At 40.3% G+C, this 16,622-nt stretch overlaps 1 protein-coding gene across 11 annotated transcripts in view; it reads left to right on the forward strand.

Annotated features, from left to right (window-relative positions):
- The window catches only part of NR2C1 (nuclear receptor subfamily 2 group C member 1), a 53,356-nt gene that overhangs the window by 1,604 nt on the left and 35,130 nt on the right, over window positions 1–16,622 (forward strand). For 2 of the 11 annotated variants that reach the window (XM_063396304.1, XM_063396312.1), the window contains exons 2-3: window positions 9,348–9,404; window positions 12,772–12,847. The exons of 3 other annotated variants lie outside the window; for them this stretch is intronic. In XM_063396304.1, coding sequence (XP_063252374.1) covers window positions 12,794–12,847 — 54 coding nt within the window. In that variant the 5' untranslated portion in view covers window positions 9,348–9,404; window positions 12,772–12,793. Of the gene's footprint in view, window positions 1–3,270; window positions 6,404–6,509; window positions 7,027–9,347; window positions 9,405–12,771; window positions 12,848–16,622 lie in introns of those variants that run through there. 6 more of the 11 variants (XM_063396309.1, XM_063396313.1, XM_063396305.1 and 3 more) reach the window with 5 other exon arrangements.

The raw sequence follows: 16,622 nt of genomic DNA on the forward strand, positions 1-16,622 counted from the left end.
CTGTTTGCATGTGATGGTGGTCAGCTGTGTGTGTGCACGTGTGTGATAACTCAAGGAAGGTAACTGAGGTCATCCGGGAGCGTGCAGTCCTCAGCTGCTTCTGCGCCTCCTGTGCACTGCTCTGAATGGGGAGACACCACTTTGCTAAGTCTGCTGCGTTCTGCAACAACAAATCAAGATGCTTATTACAGAAAGAAGCTCACAGTAGATAAACTAACTAGCTTTAACTTTTCTCCTCAATTTTCATTAATAGTTCTGGTTTTCTTACTGGTTGTATTTTCTTGTGAAACCTACTCTTGAACGGAACAAGTTTCATAGGAGTTCTGATATCTTTAAGAATAGTCATAGCCCAGGCTGAATTGTGGGATAGGAGGTTTTTTTTGTTTGAAGTTTTCATGGTTTTGGTGCCTTTTTAAAGTCTGCCCTAATTTTTCAGTTCAAGGTTCTTAGCTTGTGAAGAGAAAGCCCCAAGCAACATGTGTAACTCTGAAGCTGACATTTTTGGGGGGGAAAAGGGGTTGAACCAGATGACCTGCAGAAGTACCTTTCAACATGAATTATTTCATTATTGTATTGTTATTAAAGGTCAGGGGGAGCTGACAGATGTGCAGGGAACCAAAACCAAACAAAACCCCGCTGATACTATAGCATGCAGTTAAATAGTTCACTTGTGAAATACAGCTACAGAATACTTATAGCTAATGTGGTAGTCCAATGAAAACTGACTTTGATCCATAATGTGAAATTTCATATTTACAATAGTAAGATTAGTTTGTTCTCTATGCTTATACCTAATTTTTGCTTTAATTTATCGTGTACTTATTGTATTGTGTAATTAAAGTTTGTGCAGCCAGTGAATTTGCTGGCATTTCTCTTGAGTTCGTGAAGGAAAGTATACTCCCTAAAGAAAGTAATTTGTGTCTAATGTTTGGGTCAAAAAACCCTGAAAAAAAAGCAGTACCTCTTGCTTAAATAAGGAGTTTAAGTGTACATAAGAAGCAGAGCGGTGTCACATCTTAACTTGCCCGTGTTTGTTCTGCTGGTGGACGAAGTGTGGCGCTCAGCTGGCAAGTGCTGTGGCTGGTACAGGGTGTGTGTCTGTCCTGCTTCAGCAGCCATCCTGGCTCAAGCACTTTCAGCAGTAACCTTTGCTAACCGGGGTTATTTTGGCTGATGGAGATCAGGGAGCCCTCAGGCCTGTGGTGGGTGTAACATCCCCTGTGAAGAAGCAGAAACCTTCTGGGGAGGGTTGCCCACATGCTCTGGCTGGCACAGCTCTGCTTTTTGTCACACACAGGCTGCAGTGTGCAACTAACAGTGACCTTCAGGGGAAACAACTGTACCTGGGTTACCTTCTGGCAAAATTTTTACCTTTTTTTTTTTCCCCCTCAGTGGTGTTTCAAGCTGCTTTTAGCACTTTAAACTTGTGCCTGTACATTACTAGAATAAAGTAACCTGCTGCAAACCAGAATTATATCAGTAAATTTTATGGATAAAACTACAGAGTTACAGTTAATTAAATTCTTTCTCTTGTGTATGCAGATCTGTCCATATTTTTACCATTCAGTCACCAGCTTTTAATTCCAGAGACTACTACATTACTTGCCAAAATCTTAAATCAGCAAAGGATTTATTTTTTGTAAAACCGAACTCTTTAAAATTCCATTTCTCTGAGACTGGAAGATGGCTTGTGCTGTCTGAATCCCAGGTATCTGATTATGCAGTGCTGCAAATTTTGTAAGGAAATACATTCCGTCCTGAAAATCATGGTCTAAGAACTGCCTTTCTGTATCAATATTTAGATTGACTTTTTTTACTTTGGCAGAGCTTCTCTAAAAAGCTGTTTATATTTGTTTAACTTAAATTGCTTTTGTTCAGCTTGGTAGTAAGCTAGGCTGGACTAAGCTCAGTATTTGAATGTCTTTGTTGGAACTTAAAGTGGAAACCTGAAAAATATAAACCACCAAAAAACTAAAGCCAAGCCCTCTGCTATTGTCATATTAGCTCTCATAAACGGTTATTTCATTCCAAATAAGTTGAGGTTGATATTTATAATTTAGCAGTAACTTTGTGGTGTGAGAACTACACCATTTAGTGTGGGAATGTGTTTTATTTGAAGCATTAGACAGATAGTGTGTCACTGTGTCTCTTAATTGGACTTAATATGATTTTTCAGAGTGCTTTTCACATGTTTATAGGAATTTAAAACATCCCCAAAACAACAATAAAAATTCACAAATACACACCCACACCCTCTTAACAAAATCTAATCCTGTCTAATTGATAGCAAAGGGAAAAAACAGGGAATCACAAAATGACTTGGGTTGGAAGGTAACATAAAGATCATCTAGTTTCAACCACCTTGCCATGGACAGGGATGCCATGCCCTACGTTAGTTTGCTCAGAGCTCCATCAGACCTGGCCTTGAATGTTTCCAGGGATGGGGCATCCATAGATTCTCTGGGCAACCTGTTCTAGGGCCTCACCATCCTCACAGTCAAGAATTTCTTAATATCTAATCTAAACCTATTCTCTTCCAGTTGGAAGCCATTCCCCCTTGTCCTGTCACTACACACCCTTGTAAAAAGTCCCTCTCTGTCTTTCTCACAGGCTCCCTTCAGGTACTGGAAGGCTGCAGTTAGGTCAGTCTGAAGCCTTCTCTTCTCCAAGCTGAGCAATCCCCATTCTGTCAGCCTTTCCTCACAGGAGAGGTGCTTCATCCCTTTGATCACCTCGGTGTCCCTCCTCTGGACTCTCTCCACCAGGTCCCTGTCCTTCCTGTGCTGGGACCCCAGAGCTGATGCAGCCCTGCAGGTGGGGTCTCAGGAGCAGAGGGGCAGAATCCCCTCCCTCCTCTGCTGCCCACACTGCTTTGGATGCAGCCCAGGACACGTCTGGCTTTCTGGGCTGCCAGTCCACCTTGCTGTTTCCAGCCTTTCTTCTAGGAGAACCCTCAAGTCCTTGGCAGAGCTGCTCTTGATCACTTCACCCCTCAGAATATTTTACATGGGACAGTGTCAACAGTGATTTAGTGGAAGGATGTGTGAGAAACTCAGTTTTGTTGTATGGAGGGTTTCCTTCTTTGGGTTTTTTGTTTTGTTTTTCCTTTTTAACCTGAAGGAAGCTTCCATGGATATGCAGATGTACAAGTTTATAAGGGTTGTCTTATTAGTAGTACTGTTGAAGAGGTGTGCTGATTTCTGTAGAGTGCCTTCATTTATCAGCTACCCCCTCTGTGGCTGTAATTCAGTGAACACTCCAAATGATCATCTTGCATAACACTGAAATGGACAAATTGGCATTATTGATAAGCTGATGTAACACTGTGGGCTTCTTTCCAAAAAGAAGTGGTCTTGATTCTGCTTCTACTTGCATTTCCTGTATTGTGTGTAACAACTTTTAGGTGAATAAAGTGAATAAAGCAGGGTGAATAAAGTCAGAAGATGAATTTACAGCTATACAACCATGAAGGTAAATGCAGAGTGGAACAAAGCCAGCAGTGGGGCTACCTCTCAGGAAATACTGTAATTGTACCATAGAGGATGTACTGCCTCCAAGTATTTGGAAAGAAGGGTTTGCCCTTGCTCTGCTGTGTCAGGATGATCTTTCTGTGCCAGCTGGAATGGACCTGGCTGAACCTAATCTAGTGAATGGGGCAGTCTTTCATCAGATGAGCTTCCTGGTCCTGGTTCATGGTGTAGCTTCAGCCCTGGTGCAGGAGATCAGTTTGGGGTTTTTCTCTCATTTTTCGCTTCTGCAGGCTTCAGGTGGAGATGTAGGCTGTGGCTGACAGTACCCGGGGCAGGCTGACCTGATTAAGTGGCTGTCTCCTCACCTAGCTCTGGCGTGCAGCCAGCGCTCCTGTAAATAGGCTCCACTTGCGGACAGCCCCCTGGCCTTTCCTCTTCCTTCTTTTCCCCGTTGGTTGTGACACTAGTGAGCTAAGTCAGCTCACCTACAGCTGATGGGGCAGGCTCTAGAGATAGCATGAAAAAAGAAACAGAAGCCAAGACCTAAAAGTGGGACTATCCCTTTGGTGCCCCAAACTGTAAAAACAATTTGTCAGTCACCTGAAGATTTATTCCAGTGATTCTGTTTTCTCATGTTTCCTTGTGCTGTAGAACGTACTTACAAGAAAAGGTAGTGAGAGCACTGATTTTAAATTAATTGCACAGGCATGCCTACAAATGCATCTCTTTCTGTATTGCTCTGTACCTTTTAATTACTCCCTTATGCTTTTGGAGTCATCTCATTTTCCCTTGCTTGCCTGCAGGTCCAGCTGCTTCAGTTTCGTGTTGTGACTTGTCCCCTGTATATGCACTAAATCTTGGTCTCACACGAATTTAAAAAACAGTATCTAACTGGGTGTCAGGGGTCACACAAATATTCCTCAGTTCATTGATAAAGACAGTCTTACTCCTTTAAGTATGCCAACTGTTCTACCCTCTTGAACAGTGTGGTTTGTAGAACAATAATCAAGAATAGCTCATTTAACTTGTCATGCTCATTGAGCTTTTCCTGTATGAAGCACTGAGCACAGTAGCATCATTTGTTTCACAAATGTGTTTGAATTCCTCGGCTTAATTTATTATCTGTAAAGCATCACAGAAAACTACTCTAACATATAAAGAAATCTTGGGGGGATCTTTAACTTATTTCAGCACTAACTCAGGCACATTTAATCATAGAGGGATCGTTAAGTGCATTCTATTTTATGTGTAGGAGTTTATTAAACAGCTTTGGCACAGGCTGTGCTGAATTCTTAATTAGTATATGATTAGTTTGATAATGAAAGAGAGGACTAGTTTCCATTTTAAGGTACAGAATACCTGTAAGCCCAGTGTTATGACCTGAGCTAAAATCCTTAGTTGACTTTGAGATGTATTGAAATCACTAAGTACTGAAGCAGTATGACTACAGAGAGGATTGTTTCCTCTTCTTTTGCAGTTAGTTTTCTGTTATGTTAACTTTTTGAGCTTTCATAAAAAGTCATGTTGACTGTCCTGTATTTGTCTTTACTGTGTGTCATGGTTTAACCACAGGCAGCCACTTGCTCACTCCCCCACCAGTGGGACTGGGGAGAGAACTGGAGGGGAAAAGGCTGGAAAACTCATGGGTTGAGATAAGGACAGTTCAGTAGGGAAAACAAAAGCCACACAGACAAAGTGAAACAAGGAATAATTCACTGTATCCAGTTGACAGGCAGGTGTTCAGGCATCTCCAGGGCAGGTTGGTGGCTCAATATCTGATGTGATGGCAGAGCCCTATCATGCGTAATGATTACTTGGGAAGACAGATCCCATTGCTCTGTCTCCTTCTTCCTCTTTCCATTTTTATATACTGTGTATGATGTCATATGGTATAGAATATACCTTTGGTCACCTGTCCTGGCTGTATCTGCTACCCATCTCCCATGTACCTCCAACTTCCTTACCAGTGTGGCAGCACAAAACGCAGAAAAAGTCTTGGCTGTGTGTGAACACTGCTCAGAAATAACAACAAAAATCTCTGTATTATCAGCCCTGTGTTCGTGGCAAATCCAAAACACAGCCCCATACCAGTTGCTGCGAAGAAAATTAACTTTCCCCTACCCAAACCAGCACAGTGATAAAAGAACAAAAAGTAAAGTTCACAGTAACTTCTGCAGTTGTAACTAGTTAATGTATCTGTACCTCTAAAGTATCTAGAACATACTTGTGTAACTTTGTTAGTTTAACAGGTTGATTTCATCTTGGAAAGACCCCTGTATTAAGACACATTCCATACATAGTAACTAGAAGAATTAGTGTTCATTCCATATATACAGACTCAAACTGGTTGAACAGTGCCAGCAGGGTAGGTTGAACTACTAAAATTTTACAAACATTGTTTTTGTACGATAAAAGTGGTCAGAGGTATGACAGTTCATTTACTGTATTTACTTTTTTCCAAAGTAAACCAAAGATCTTTTGAATGGACAGAATTTTCTCATGTTCTATCTTCATGCTGATGTGGTTTGTTCTTACTCATTTAAAGGACATTACATCAGAATCAAGGTACTTGATAGTGGGGCAGCTTTACTAACAGTGTAATACAATAAAATGAGAGATATTATTTATATCAAATTGAGCATTGAAACAAAGAAATATGCTTCCTGCTACTACTTTCAAAGTCCTTAGTCTACCCTGGAATAATATTTAAAAATACTATTAATAGGAACCTCCTACTAGGACAGTTAAAGTTGTATAACTTTCTCCCTGGAGAAGGGTAAGTTAAACAGTGATGTCTGCTGGGTGTAAGTTAACTGTACTGGTGGAGAGGTTAGTGCTTCTGACTACCAGCCTTCAAAACTGCTCTCATGGGAATGTTTTCTTTTCAGAACTGACCCATTTCAGTTCAAGTAGGCCTGAAATACTTTTACAAAGTAAGTATTTCCTAAGTTATTTTGACTAAAACATTGAGAAAACTCTGGCATATGAAAGCTGAGGAAGAAGTAGAGAGGAGGGGTTTAATTGGTGCAAGCTAATGAAAGTTTTCCACTGCTATGGTGGCCTACAGAGTGCTTTTCTAAAGTAGCAGTCAAACACTATTGGACTTGATGATGCCAGATCCACCACCACCCAGTTTATACTGACGGATCATAGTGATGCATTTTCAAATAATTCTGACTCTTGTCAAGAACTCATTTACTAGGGACATAAACTAACAATATGTAGCTTACAGACAGAAAGATTTTGGTAGCATTTTGAGTCTGAAAATTGAACAGAAAAGGCAATACATGCATTTAAATGCATTTAAGAGGAAGTGTAATGCCTGCCTTCTGTCAAAATGGCTGCTTTTAGTTTTTAGATGCTGCTTCTGGTGGGTCGGGGAATTGAACTTTTGTAAGGAAAAGAGATGGCTATATAATTCTGTTTATTGTTTTTCAAGTGGTTTTGAAATAGCTCTTTTTTATTTAATTACATGGCAAGTGATGCTGTCAAACACTCAAGGAATAAATTGGAGAACAAGTGCAGTGATTATCCTTGTAAAGCAGGTCTAATCAATGTAAGTACAGAAGCTGATATTTGTGTTACTCTGAACCTAGAGCAACAGAAACAAAACATTTCTGTGCTGTGTTATCTTCTGAGAAGGGAATTTTTCCCTGTTCCCAGAAATAAGAAAATACGCAAAGGGATCATCACAGACTAAAGGAATACAAAGCTGCCAAACTAGAATGTACTGTACATTTGCAGAGGCAGCAATCTAATCATATTGACGGTCTTAATGTTGTTAATTTGACATAGTTGTCAGCAACAGATCTTTTTAAAGGAAAAATTTAGGAAGGTTGTGTTTGTTCTGTATTTTTACAGTCTGTCAGATCTTAACAGTAGATCTGCAGAAGGTTGTAGAAGGAAATAAGAGCTTAAGCTGTGCCAGTGTCATTGGCTAAATAGCTGTGGGACAAAGCACTTCTTACCACTTAATTTTTCAGAAATTCTGTGGTAGAAGTAAAGACAAGGATCTTAGTCTGATATGAGAAAGGGAAACCAGTGGAGCAATTGAGCAATACTTGTTACAAGCAGCTTGCTTGTATAGTATAGGCTTGCTGGTTGAAACAGCAGCAGTTGAAAATAATTTTTGCAAGAGTATTCAAAGTGAGATTTAAATGAGGTTAAAATTATTTGGGCAGTGTTGGTAAACAACATAATTGTTATAATTATCCTGCCTATGTGTTGGCAGGGGCCTTGGCTTTCCTTTCTCCCTTGTAGTCATAATATATGACTAATATTGCTAAAGTTCTAACTGTTGGACCTTATAAAGCAGATCCTAAAAGCATATGCAGCCTTTTTGTTGTGGTCTCTGGTCTTGCAGAATTGCAGATTCCTCCTTTCAGTGTTTTAGATAACTGTAGAAGGGAAATAAAAATGTGAATAGCATTCTTAAGTATATGAATAAAGTTCGGTTTATTATGATTTGTCTCATTCATTTTGGAAGGAGAAGAGAGTATTCTAAGGAAAAACCTGTCAATTAATTGACTCCATCTACTACTTTCCTGTACTAGCAATAAATATTTCTCATATATGGGCTTGCATGTCCTTTGAACATGGTTTTGACAAGCATGGAAAAGAGTGTTTCTGAAATCAAGAAGATTCACATTAGATGAGAAGACCTTGAAGGTCAAAATTGAGACTGATGATATTTAGAATCATTAAGGTTGAAAAAAGATCGACTCCAGCTGTTAACCCAGCACCCCTGTGGTTGCCGCTAAGCCTGATGCAAATACACACAGGCATTTTGAACACTTCCAGGGATGGCAATTCCACTGCTTCCCTGGGCAGTCTGCACCAATGCCTCACTACCCTTTCAGTGAAGAAATTTTTCCTAGTATCTAATCTAAACCTCCCCTGGTACAGCTCCTTTCAGGTGCTTGTAGAGAGCAGTAAGTTTCTGCTGTGCCTCCTTTTCTCCCTGCTGAACACTCCCACCTCCCTCAGCTGCTCCTCAGCTGACTTACACTGCAGCCCCTTCCCCAGGTGTCCCTTCTCTGGACTGCCTGCAGCACCTCAGTGGCTTCATTGCAGGGAGGGGCCAGAACTGGACACGGCAGTGGAGGCATGGCCTTCCTAGTGCTGAGGACAGGGGCACGGTCACTGCCCTGCTCTGCTGGCCACACCGTTGCCGATCCAGGCCAGGATGCCAGAGGCCTTCTTGGCCACCTGGGCACAGCTGGCTTGTGTTGAGCCACTGTTGAGCAGCACCCCCAGGCCTCAGCCCATGGATCCAGCTTGTCCAAATCCCTCTGCAGAGCCGTCCTACCCTCCAGCAGGTCAGCACTCTTGCCCAGCTTAGCCTGATCTGCGAACTTAGCGAGGATGCCCTCAATCCCCTCATCCAGGTCACTGATAGAGATATTAGATGGGGCTGATCTCATACTGAGCCCTGGGGTGGACCACCAGCTGGATGTAGCTGCATTTACCATCACTCTGGGCCCAGCCAGGCAGCCAGTTTTCTACCCAGGGGACAGCACCCCTGTTCAAGCCATGAGCTGCCAGTTTGTCCAGGAGAGTGCTGGGGGAGACGGTGTCAGAGGCTTTGCTAAACTCTGGGTAGACAACATCCATGGCCTTTGCTTCATCCCCCAAGTCATTTTCTTTGCTGGGAAATCTGGGAAGTGAAGGTTATAAGATGTTAAGGGAACTTTTCTCATTTTCAGGTAGCTTTGAATTTAGAATATATTTATCATTTCATGTGAAACAATTCAGCCACAGAGGATGTTGGCTGGAGTAACTCAGGAAAAGAAACTTTAAAAAATGTGCTAAATATTAAAATTTACAGAATAGAAGAAAAACAGCTGAAGTGGTTTTTTTCTCCTTAATTCCTTGCAGGGATGTCTAAAGAGTGATTAAGCATACCTGATGTGAAGTCTAACACAGATATCCTAGGTAAGCGAAATATGAACTACAAAACCTTTTACAGCTGTCCCAAAGTTAGCTGAGAATTTGTAGATAGTTCTCCTTGACCTGTCCTCCTCCCCTGTCCCCAGAGCAAGATGCACAGCTTAACACATAGCTGCTCCTCAGAGAAGTGACCTTGCTTCTTTGCTTAAGTGGCTGTGGGTTTATCTGACTCCAGAGTGAGCTGCATCAGGCTGGGCTGTCTGGGCCAAAAGCAATGGGTACAGTTCTATGGTGCAGTTCAACTGAATTACCCAGCTTCCCACCAATAGCAATGGAATGGAGGTTTGCCTCCTCCTTAAATCTTCTTTTCCTCCCTCTCTTGACTTATAACAACATATTCTCCCTTTTGTCTGTGATAGAACGAATCTGACCGCAAAAGAATCAGTTCAGTGTGCTTACCTAGATAATGTTTGCTGCATTTCTGCCAGCTGAGTTTTCTCTCCTTTTAGTGAGTTGAGCTTTCTCACTGTGTGGTCAAGGCCACTGCAGCTTGGTCAGGGTGAGCAGGACTTCCTTCCTGGGGGTGAGCTGTAAATTCTGTTCAAACTGCTTTTGAAATTTCCTTGTCTCTGCAAGTAAAGAAGTTTCTGCCAGTTCAGTTGCTTGAACTGACTTTTCAAGCATTATGTGTATGCCAGCACGTGAAGAGATGAAATTATAAATCAAAAATGGAAAATGGGATAGGAACGCCTATTTCAGCTCTTCATACTGTAGTTGATCTGCAACATGAAATATTATCTAAAACTTTATACTTGAAATATTGAAGATGATTTTTTTCACTATTATACATGCTCTTCAAAGCAAAGTTGCATGATTTATTGGAGGTGATTTCAATTAAGATATTTTAATACAGACTGGCATTACAAATACTGTTTTGTCAGTGCCCTTTGGTTTAGGGATCACTGAGTTAAATAAAGCAACAATACACAGAAGAACCTATTTCTGAATGTTTATGCAAATTGGAAGTGTACGTGTCAAAATATAAAGCACTGTGTGATTAATATGTAAATTCATGTCAGTAATAGCGAGTACATTGCTTTTCCATTGTGTGCATGCCTCACAAGCTCAAACTCAGATGATTTGTGTAGTTTTGACAGCTGGTTCTGCATCCATAAGTTGAATCTCCTTGTGCTTGTTCCAGACAGCATGAAGAGGTAGGACAGGTTCAGCATTTTCTCCAGGTCCCTCTTCATCATAAGAGTTCAGTCTTGTTTGTGTACTTGATGTCCTATGTTCATGCAAGTGTAGTTCAAATGAGTCTCTTTTAGATAAGTTTCAAAAATTCACTGCTAATGGTTTATGCCTCTCTGAGAGCCAGTTTCCTTCCCTACAACTGGTGCATCATAGTTGAATACATACATATTCCTTCACTGCTTTACTCCAAGGTGAAACACGTCAGTTTGAATCACTTTCGGTTTTCAAGCTAAGTTGTTTTTCTAGTATATCTTGACTGTGAGGGTAGTCACATCTGATTTAGGAGATCTGACTAGCTGTGCAAATTAATACCTCGAAGTGATTTTTTTTTTGTTGTTATTTTGTAATGAAGTAGCACTTATTTCTGGCACTCTGTATGTAAACAGTACAATATTTTGTTGCTAGTGTTTTATTTAAAAGAAGAAAACATTGATAACACACACTGCCTGCCTTGAAAATTCTAAATCCTCTGAATAGTGATTGTGTTGCAGCTCACTGGATACAGAAGTGGGCTAATAAAGTGCTCCTGCAAGGACGCTGACACCTGGATTGTCCTAAGAGATAATGCTTTTCAGCATAAACTTCAGTATCCTATCTCTATATGCATGCCTGTTATTTTTTGTCTGAATATAACTAATAATGCAGCATGCTAGTGAGTGTTTCAGAATGGTCTACAGTGCCCAAATATTTCTGTATTTTCCCTTTCACACTCATTAATTAGGCTTTAGTATAACTTTGGGCACACCTCCAAGGCCTGCAGTTCTTCCTCTAGTCGAAAAAGATTTTTCTTTCCAATTTTAAAGGCAGAATCAGCTTGAGTTAAATTTGAGTTAATTTTTTACTTGTATGGCTCATTGGAGAGGTTTCAAGATTCATTGAGGAGGAGGTAATTCCTAGGAGTTCCAAAAAAGTTAATGAAAAGCAGTATTAATGTAAGAGAGTACTGCCTTTGTTCATACAAGAAGTAGGTATTGCAGTGTTTTTAATTTGCTTTTGTCAGTAACATTGTTTATATGGTGCTTCTATAATTTGTGTAGTTCTTTTTAGTTCTGCCTAGTGAATATTGTTGCAGCAGCCCTCTTGTTAAAGGGTAGAAATGAGCCAAGACACGGACTTCTTGTTTATCACAGCATGAAAAGAGTCCAGGTTTATTCCTCTTTAGAGCTTAGCCCTGCTGACTCCAACTATTCACTGACCCTGGCTGCAGCAAGCTCCATCTGCAGATTTCCCTTGCAGCCTCTGACTGCTGCTTATTTCCTGCTAAACTCTGACTGCAGCTATCAGTTTGCAGACTGTGACTGCAGGTTCCAAGAACAGGCTCTGACTGCAGACCCAGACACATCTCACAGCAGTGATTCTCTGTCCCCAGGATCCTTCGCCATGACTTTCCCTCAGCAGTAACCCACTCCCTTGTATCACACTTATCTTTTTTGGACATAGCTGTGACTTGTCAGGGGCGAGGCTGTATTGGGTAATTTACAGAGCTGTTACTTATCAGGGGCAAGGTCACCTGTATTCTCTTCTACAAATATTTGTGTATCAATAATATATGCCTTGCCAAATAAACCAGGCAAGCATCTGAATCCTTTGTACTGCATTAATGTAGCGGTGTCTGTTAAGCCCCACAAAATTCTTCTCATGAAGATTTGGGCTTATGCTGTAGCTACAGTATTGATAACGAAACAACATCTTTTTTTAAAACACTTATCTTCTATGTCCCAAGTACTGCCTCCTGTTAGTTACAAAACTGACCTTCAAGTACACTTGTTAATACTAAAAAATCTGTATGAATTCAAAAGAAGTTAGATTTTCCCCCCTTGATTTGCATTAACAAAACTGTGTATGTTCCAGTTTTTTAGATGTTAAATATGTACCTGCTGATGTCGTGGTCAGTGATAGACTTCTGTTCTCTCTGTGATTTTACTATATTGTTGCTTGTTGGAAAAGCAAAAGAGGAAAAATAGGAAGTCTCTGTGTGAGTTATTTGAATAAAACGAATCAAAATTTTCAAATAGCAAATTTTTTATTTTTATAGTATAATCAAATTTTAAATTCTGCAGTGATGTCATCTTCATAAATCTGTGAACTATATTTTTCCCAGGATATTTTTACTTTCGACACTACAGATGTTAAGCATCTTCTTTCCTTTGTTTGACAGGAAATTCTGGTGATTAAAGATCATGGCAACCATAGAGGAACTGGCCCATCAAATTTTTGAACAGCAAATGGGAGAGGTACATAAATTTTGAGTCCTGTTTAAGAGAAATTGCATAATAAAATGCACAGACTGATAGGTAAAAAACAAAATCGCAAGAGAAAATTTTTGGTACAGGCTAGTCTTCTGGACACTTCCCTCAGAAGGCAGAAGAACCTACCATGTCTCTTTTAAGGTTATGCTGCAAAGCCTTTTTTGCCAAAGTTGACCCCACAGAAATTAAGAACAATCTAGCAGTGTTTCCAGTATCACTAGCTTCTCAGCTTGCTGTCTGAACCTGTAGTGGTTTTCAGAGAGCCATCTGATTGTGTACTTACTTTACTCACTTTTAGTTAAAAAAGTCAGGACACAGCTTTTACTTTACAACTATGCAATTACTTCATTTTCATTTTCACTAGTGAAGTTTTGCCGTGTTTTTCACTTTCAGATATATGTGTTCGCTATGTGTCAAAAGAAAGACTGAGCTCCTGTTTCTGCAGATTTCTGGTTTTGGTTCTCTGTGACCTGTGTGCAGAGTCTGTGCTGCAGCCAGAGAACTGTCAGAGATGCACAGATAGTTTGAGAGTGAGGATATGAGTATACATAATTACCTAGAAAGTTTCGGCACAGCATAGACTATTTAAAATTAGCACCACTTTAAATAAGATAGAGGCAGTAATTTATTTATCTTAAATAAATGTTATTTTTTAGCTTGAAATATCCACTCTTGGATTTTTGTTTAGAAATAGACTTATTCTCAGGTAATTTTATTTCCTCTCAGCCTTAATTTGAGATGGAAAGGTTGGAGTAGGGGATGGGATGGTTAATTCTACTCTGAATAAATTCTCACAGCTTTTATTTTTGTAGCATCTGAGTGTTGGTAAGGCTGTTTCAAAAGGACATAAGTGTTTTATGGGAAGTATGATGTTTTCTTTTTATTACTTGTCCTCTTCATTAGGTGAGAATGCATGTTTAATGCAGTTTTGTTTTGGGACTATAGTTCCTTGTTCAGGTCTAAATAGGGCTGTATTTCCTGTTTAAATTTGTTTCTTTTTGACAGTACAAGGCTAGTCAAAGCTAGCTGAAATGTACATTCCACTCAGAGAATGGTGTGATGATGGTGTTTAGCCTCTGTGGGGGTTGTTTCTCTAATTTCATAACGAAATTAGAGACTGAGCTGACTTAGTATTTCAGTACTACAAGAGAGAGAGAGTCCTTTTTCTGTTTCTTTCCATACTAATTTCCCCATCAACAGCAAGCTAATAACCCAGCCAGGACAAGTGGAACTTTTTCTGCTCGGTTAGCATGGAGTAGGGTCTGAGAAGATTCCAATGACTACCAGAGCCAGCACAGAGAGGAAGATGAGTGGTAGCCAAAGGAAGGCAGGGTAGAAAACAGACATAGAGTGAAGATGCAGTGCTGCAGAGAGCAGTAGCTGTTCCTGTTCATGGTGAAATCACAGTTCTACAGTTTTCATGGCTGTTGTTTTGTCAGCAGTGTAGATTAGGATTTGTCCTTTAGCAAGGTTTTACTGTGTCTGAGACAGACACACTGTATTTGGCAGCAGTGCAGCTTAACCATTCCCCAGTCCTCACTTACTTGCATGCTATACTAGTCTTGCTCATGTAAGCTCTGTGTGTCATCATCCAGTGGACAAAACTAGGAAAAAAACATTAATTACAGCATAGTGGAGCAAGGTCCTCTCCCTGCTGATTGTTGTCAGTGTCCTTATTTCATACAAGGTGCAGCCCAGCCAGACATGTGGTTGGAAGGACTCAAAAGCATCCCTGAGGGCTGTGCAAGCTGGGACTCCCTAAGCCAGAATTACTGTCAAAGGTGCATACCACGCGTGAATGTGCTGCCTGAAAGGTGGAATCAGCAAGGAAGGCAGTCTCACAAGGGCTTCCATGTAATAGCTTACATTCCTGCCTACCCACAGGCTGTGATTGCTTGGTGACATTCCTAAACACTGTAAGCACTGAAAAATTGTAGTTTAAGGTCTAGAGAACCTCAGCAGTATTTTTGCTAGCATTTATAATTCTCTTGAATGTTGAAGTAGTTTTAATTGAATTTACAAGAAAAATTTACATGGGTAGAACCTGAAAAGAAAAAGACCTGAATGGAAAGGGTGTTCCAATATTAAGGAGAATGGAAATATTTCTGTGTCTCATTGACATAATGGTCAGCAGTGTCTTGTACATAGATGTTGATTTTTTTATAATATTGTTTTTCATGAAACATTTTAAATCGCAAAATTACCACAACAGTTCTACAATGGTGTTCACAAACATGCTTTTGTTAATTTAGGACTTTTTTCATGAAAGCAAAACATTGAAGCAAAATATAACCCTGTCTGTATGGGGCATTGTGCAGTGGTTGTCATTGCTCAGATTCTGCCATCTGCTACTCATCTTCTGCTCAGTTTCTACGTCAAGACCATATTTCTTGATTCATGTAGGGAAGCTGCCTGCCAAGAGCCACCTTCTTTCTTTAATCTGTGGCTGGGGACATTAAGTATATGGTAGTTCATTTCCACAGTCCTGCTAGTTTACTGTAACAGAGGAAAGCTACATAGTTGTTGAAACTATCTGTCACACACATAAAAAGTACAATTCAGAACAAGTTGTGTAGTTACCCTTATCAGTATTAAGTGCAATAAAAAACTGGCATTCTGAAGTAAATGAAGTAAACTGAAGTAAACTGAAGTAAAACTGTCAAACTGACATTTTGTGGGGTCAAAAAGCCATTTTACCTTACACAACATGTGGATCATAACATTTTAAGGGAGCAAATGTAAAGCAGTTCTGTAGTATGTATTTTGTAAAACAAAGGTAAATCTATATGAAACTTTAATCTCTTCTGAATCACCACGTGTATCTGTTGATTTGAGAGGCTGATGCAGAACTGCAGTGCTTGAAAGTACTTCTCTTGAACTGAAAATGCTGCTGGGTAATGAGCAGTTTTTTGTCCTTTATTTATGCAAAGAAGTGAATGAATTGTTTAAAAGTACTTCTACTCAGAAAAATGCGGTATTTTTAGAAAGCACTGTCCAGAAATGGCTTGGGCAGTAGTTTGACAAGCATTTCTTTTGGTGGTGCTGGCAGCTTAAGCAATCTTCCCAGCAGCTTAGCCCCACTCATTTGCTGTGATGCGTTGGCTTCTGAGCATTTTGGAGACTGGATTGAGGGTTTGATCTGTGCTAAGAATAGCCTTTGTTTGCTGGGCTGCTTTTCAGCCTGCATCGGGGTCCTGTTCCAGATCACGGAATGACTAACCAGCCAGTTTTACCTGCGGAGAGAGGAGCAAGTAGATTATGAAAGTAACACCTTTTTGGGCAAAATTTCAAAATCAACGTAGGCTGATGGGAGCTTGTATTTCTGCTTTAAGGGGAAGTCTCACCCTCCACTGTGTCCCCCTCTCATACTGACCTCCAGCTGCATGTTCTGGCCTGCTTTTGTCTGCTGCTACTACCATTCAGGTGATGGTATGGTTGCAAAATCAGGAAGCTGATCCAGGAGGAACAAAAACCCCTCACAAACTGCTACGAAACAGTACCTTTACTTACATATATATTCTCTATATTAATTGGGAGGGGCAGAGGGGCAATCAGGTGCAGAGGAGTATTTGTATAATGGTGTAAATACTGGTAATTATTGGTAATAGAGATTTGCAGGGTGTTGCAGGCAGTTTTGTGAATAGCCAAAAGGTTCTGGAGTTACTCGGGAATTTAAGACAAAATTTTCAATTTGAAGGTGTCTGTAAACTCTGTGAAGACAAAGACTGCAAAAAGTCTAGCCTTTCTGATCAAGCCTCTA

The sequence above is a fragment of the Prinia subflava genome, chromosome 4 (genome assembly GCF_021018805.1).
Source record: "Prinia subflava isolate CZ2003 ecotype Zambia chromosome 4, Cam_Psub_1.2, whole genome shotgun sequence".
Classification (NCBI taxonomy): Eukaryota; Metazoa; Chordata; class Aves; order Passeriformes; family Cisticolidae; genus Prinia; species Prinia subflava.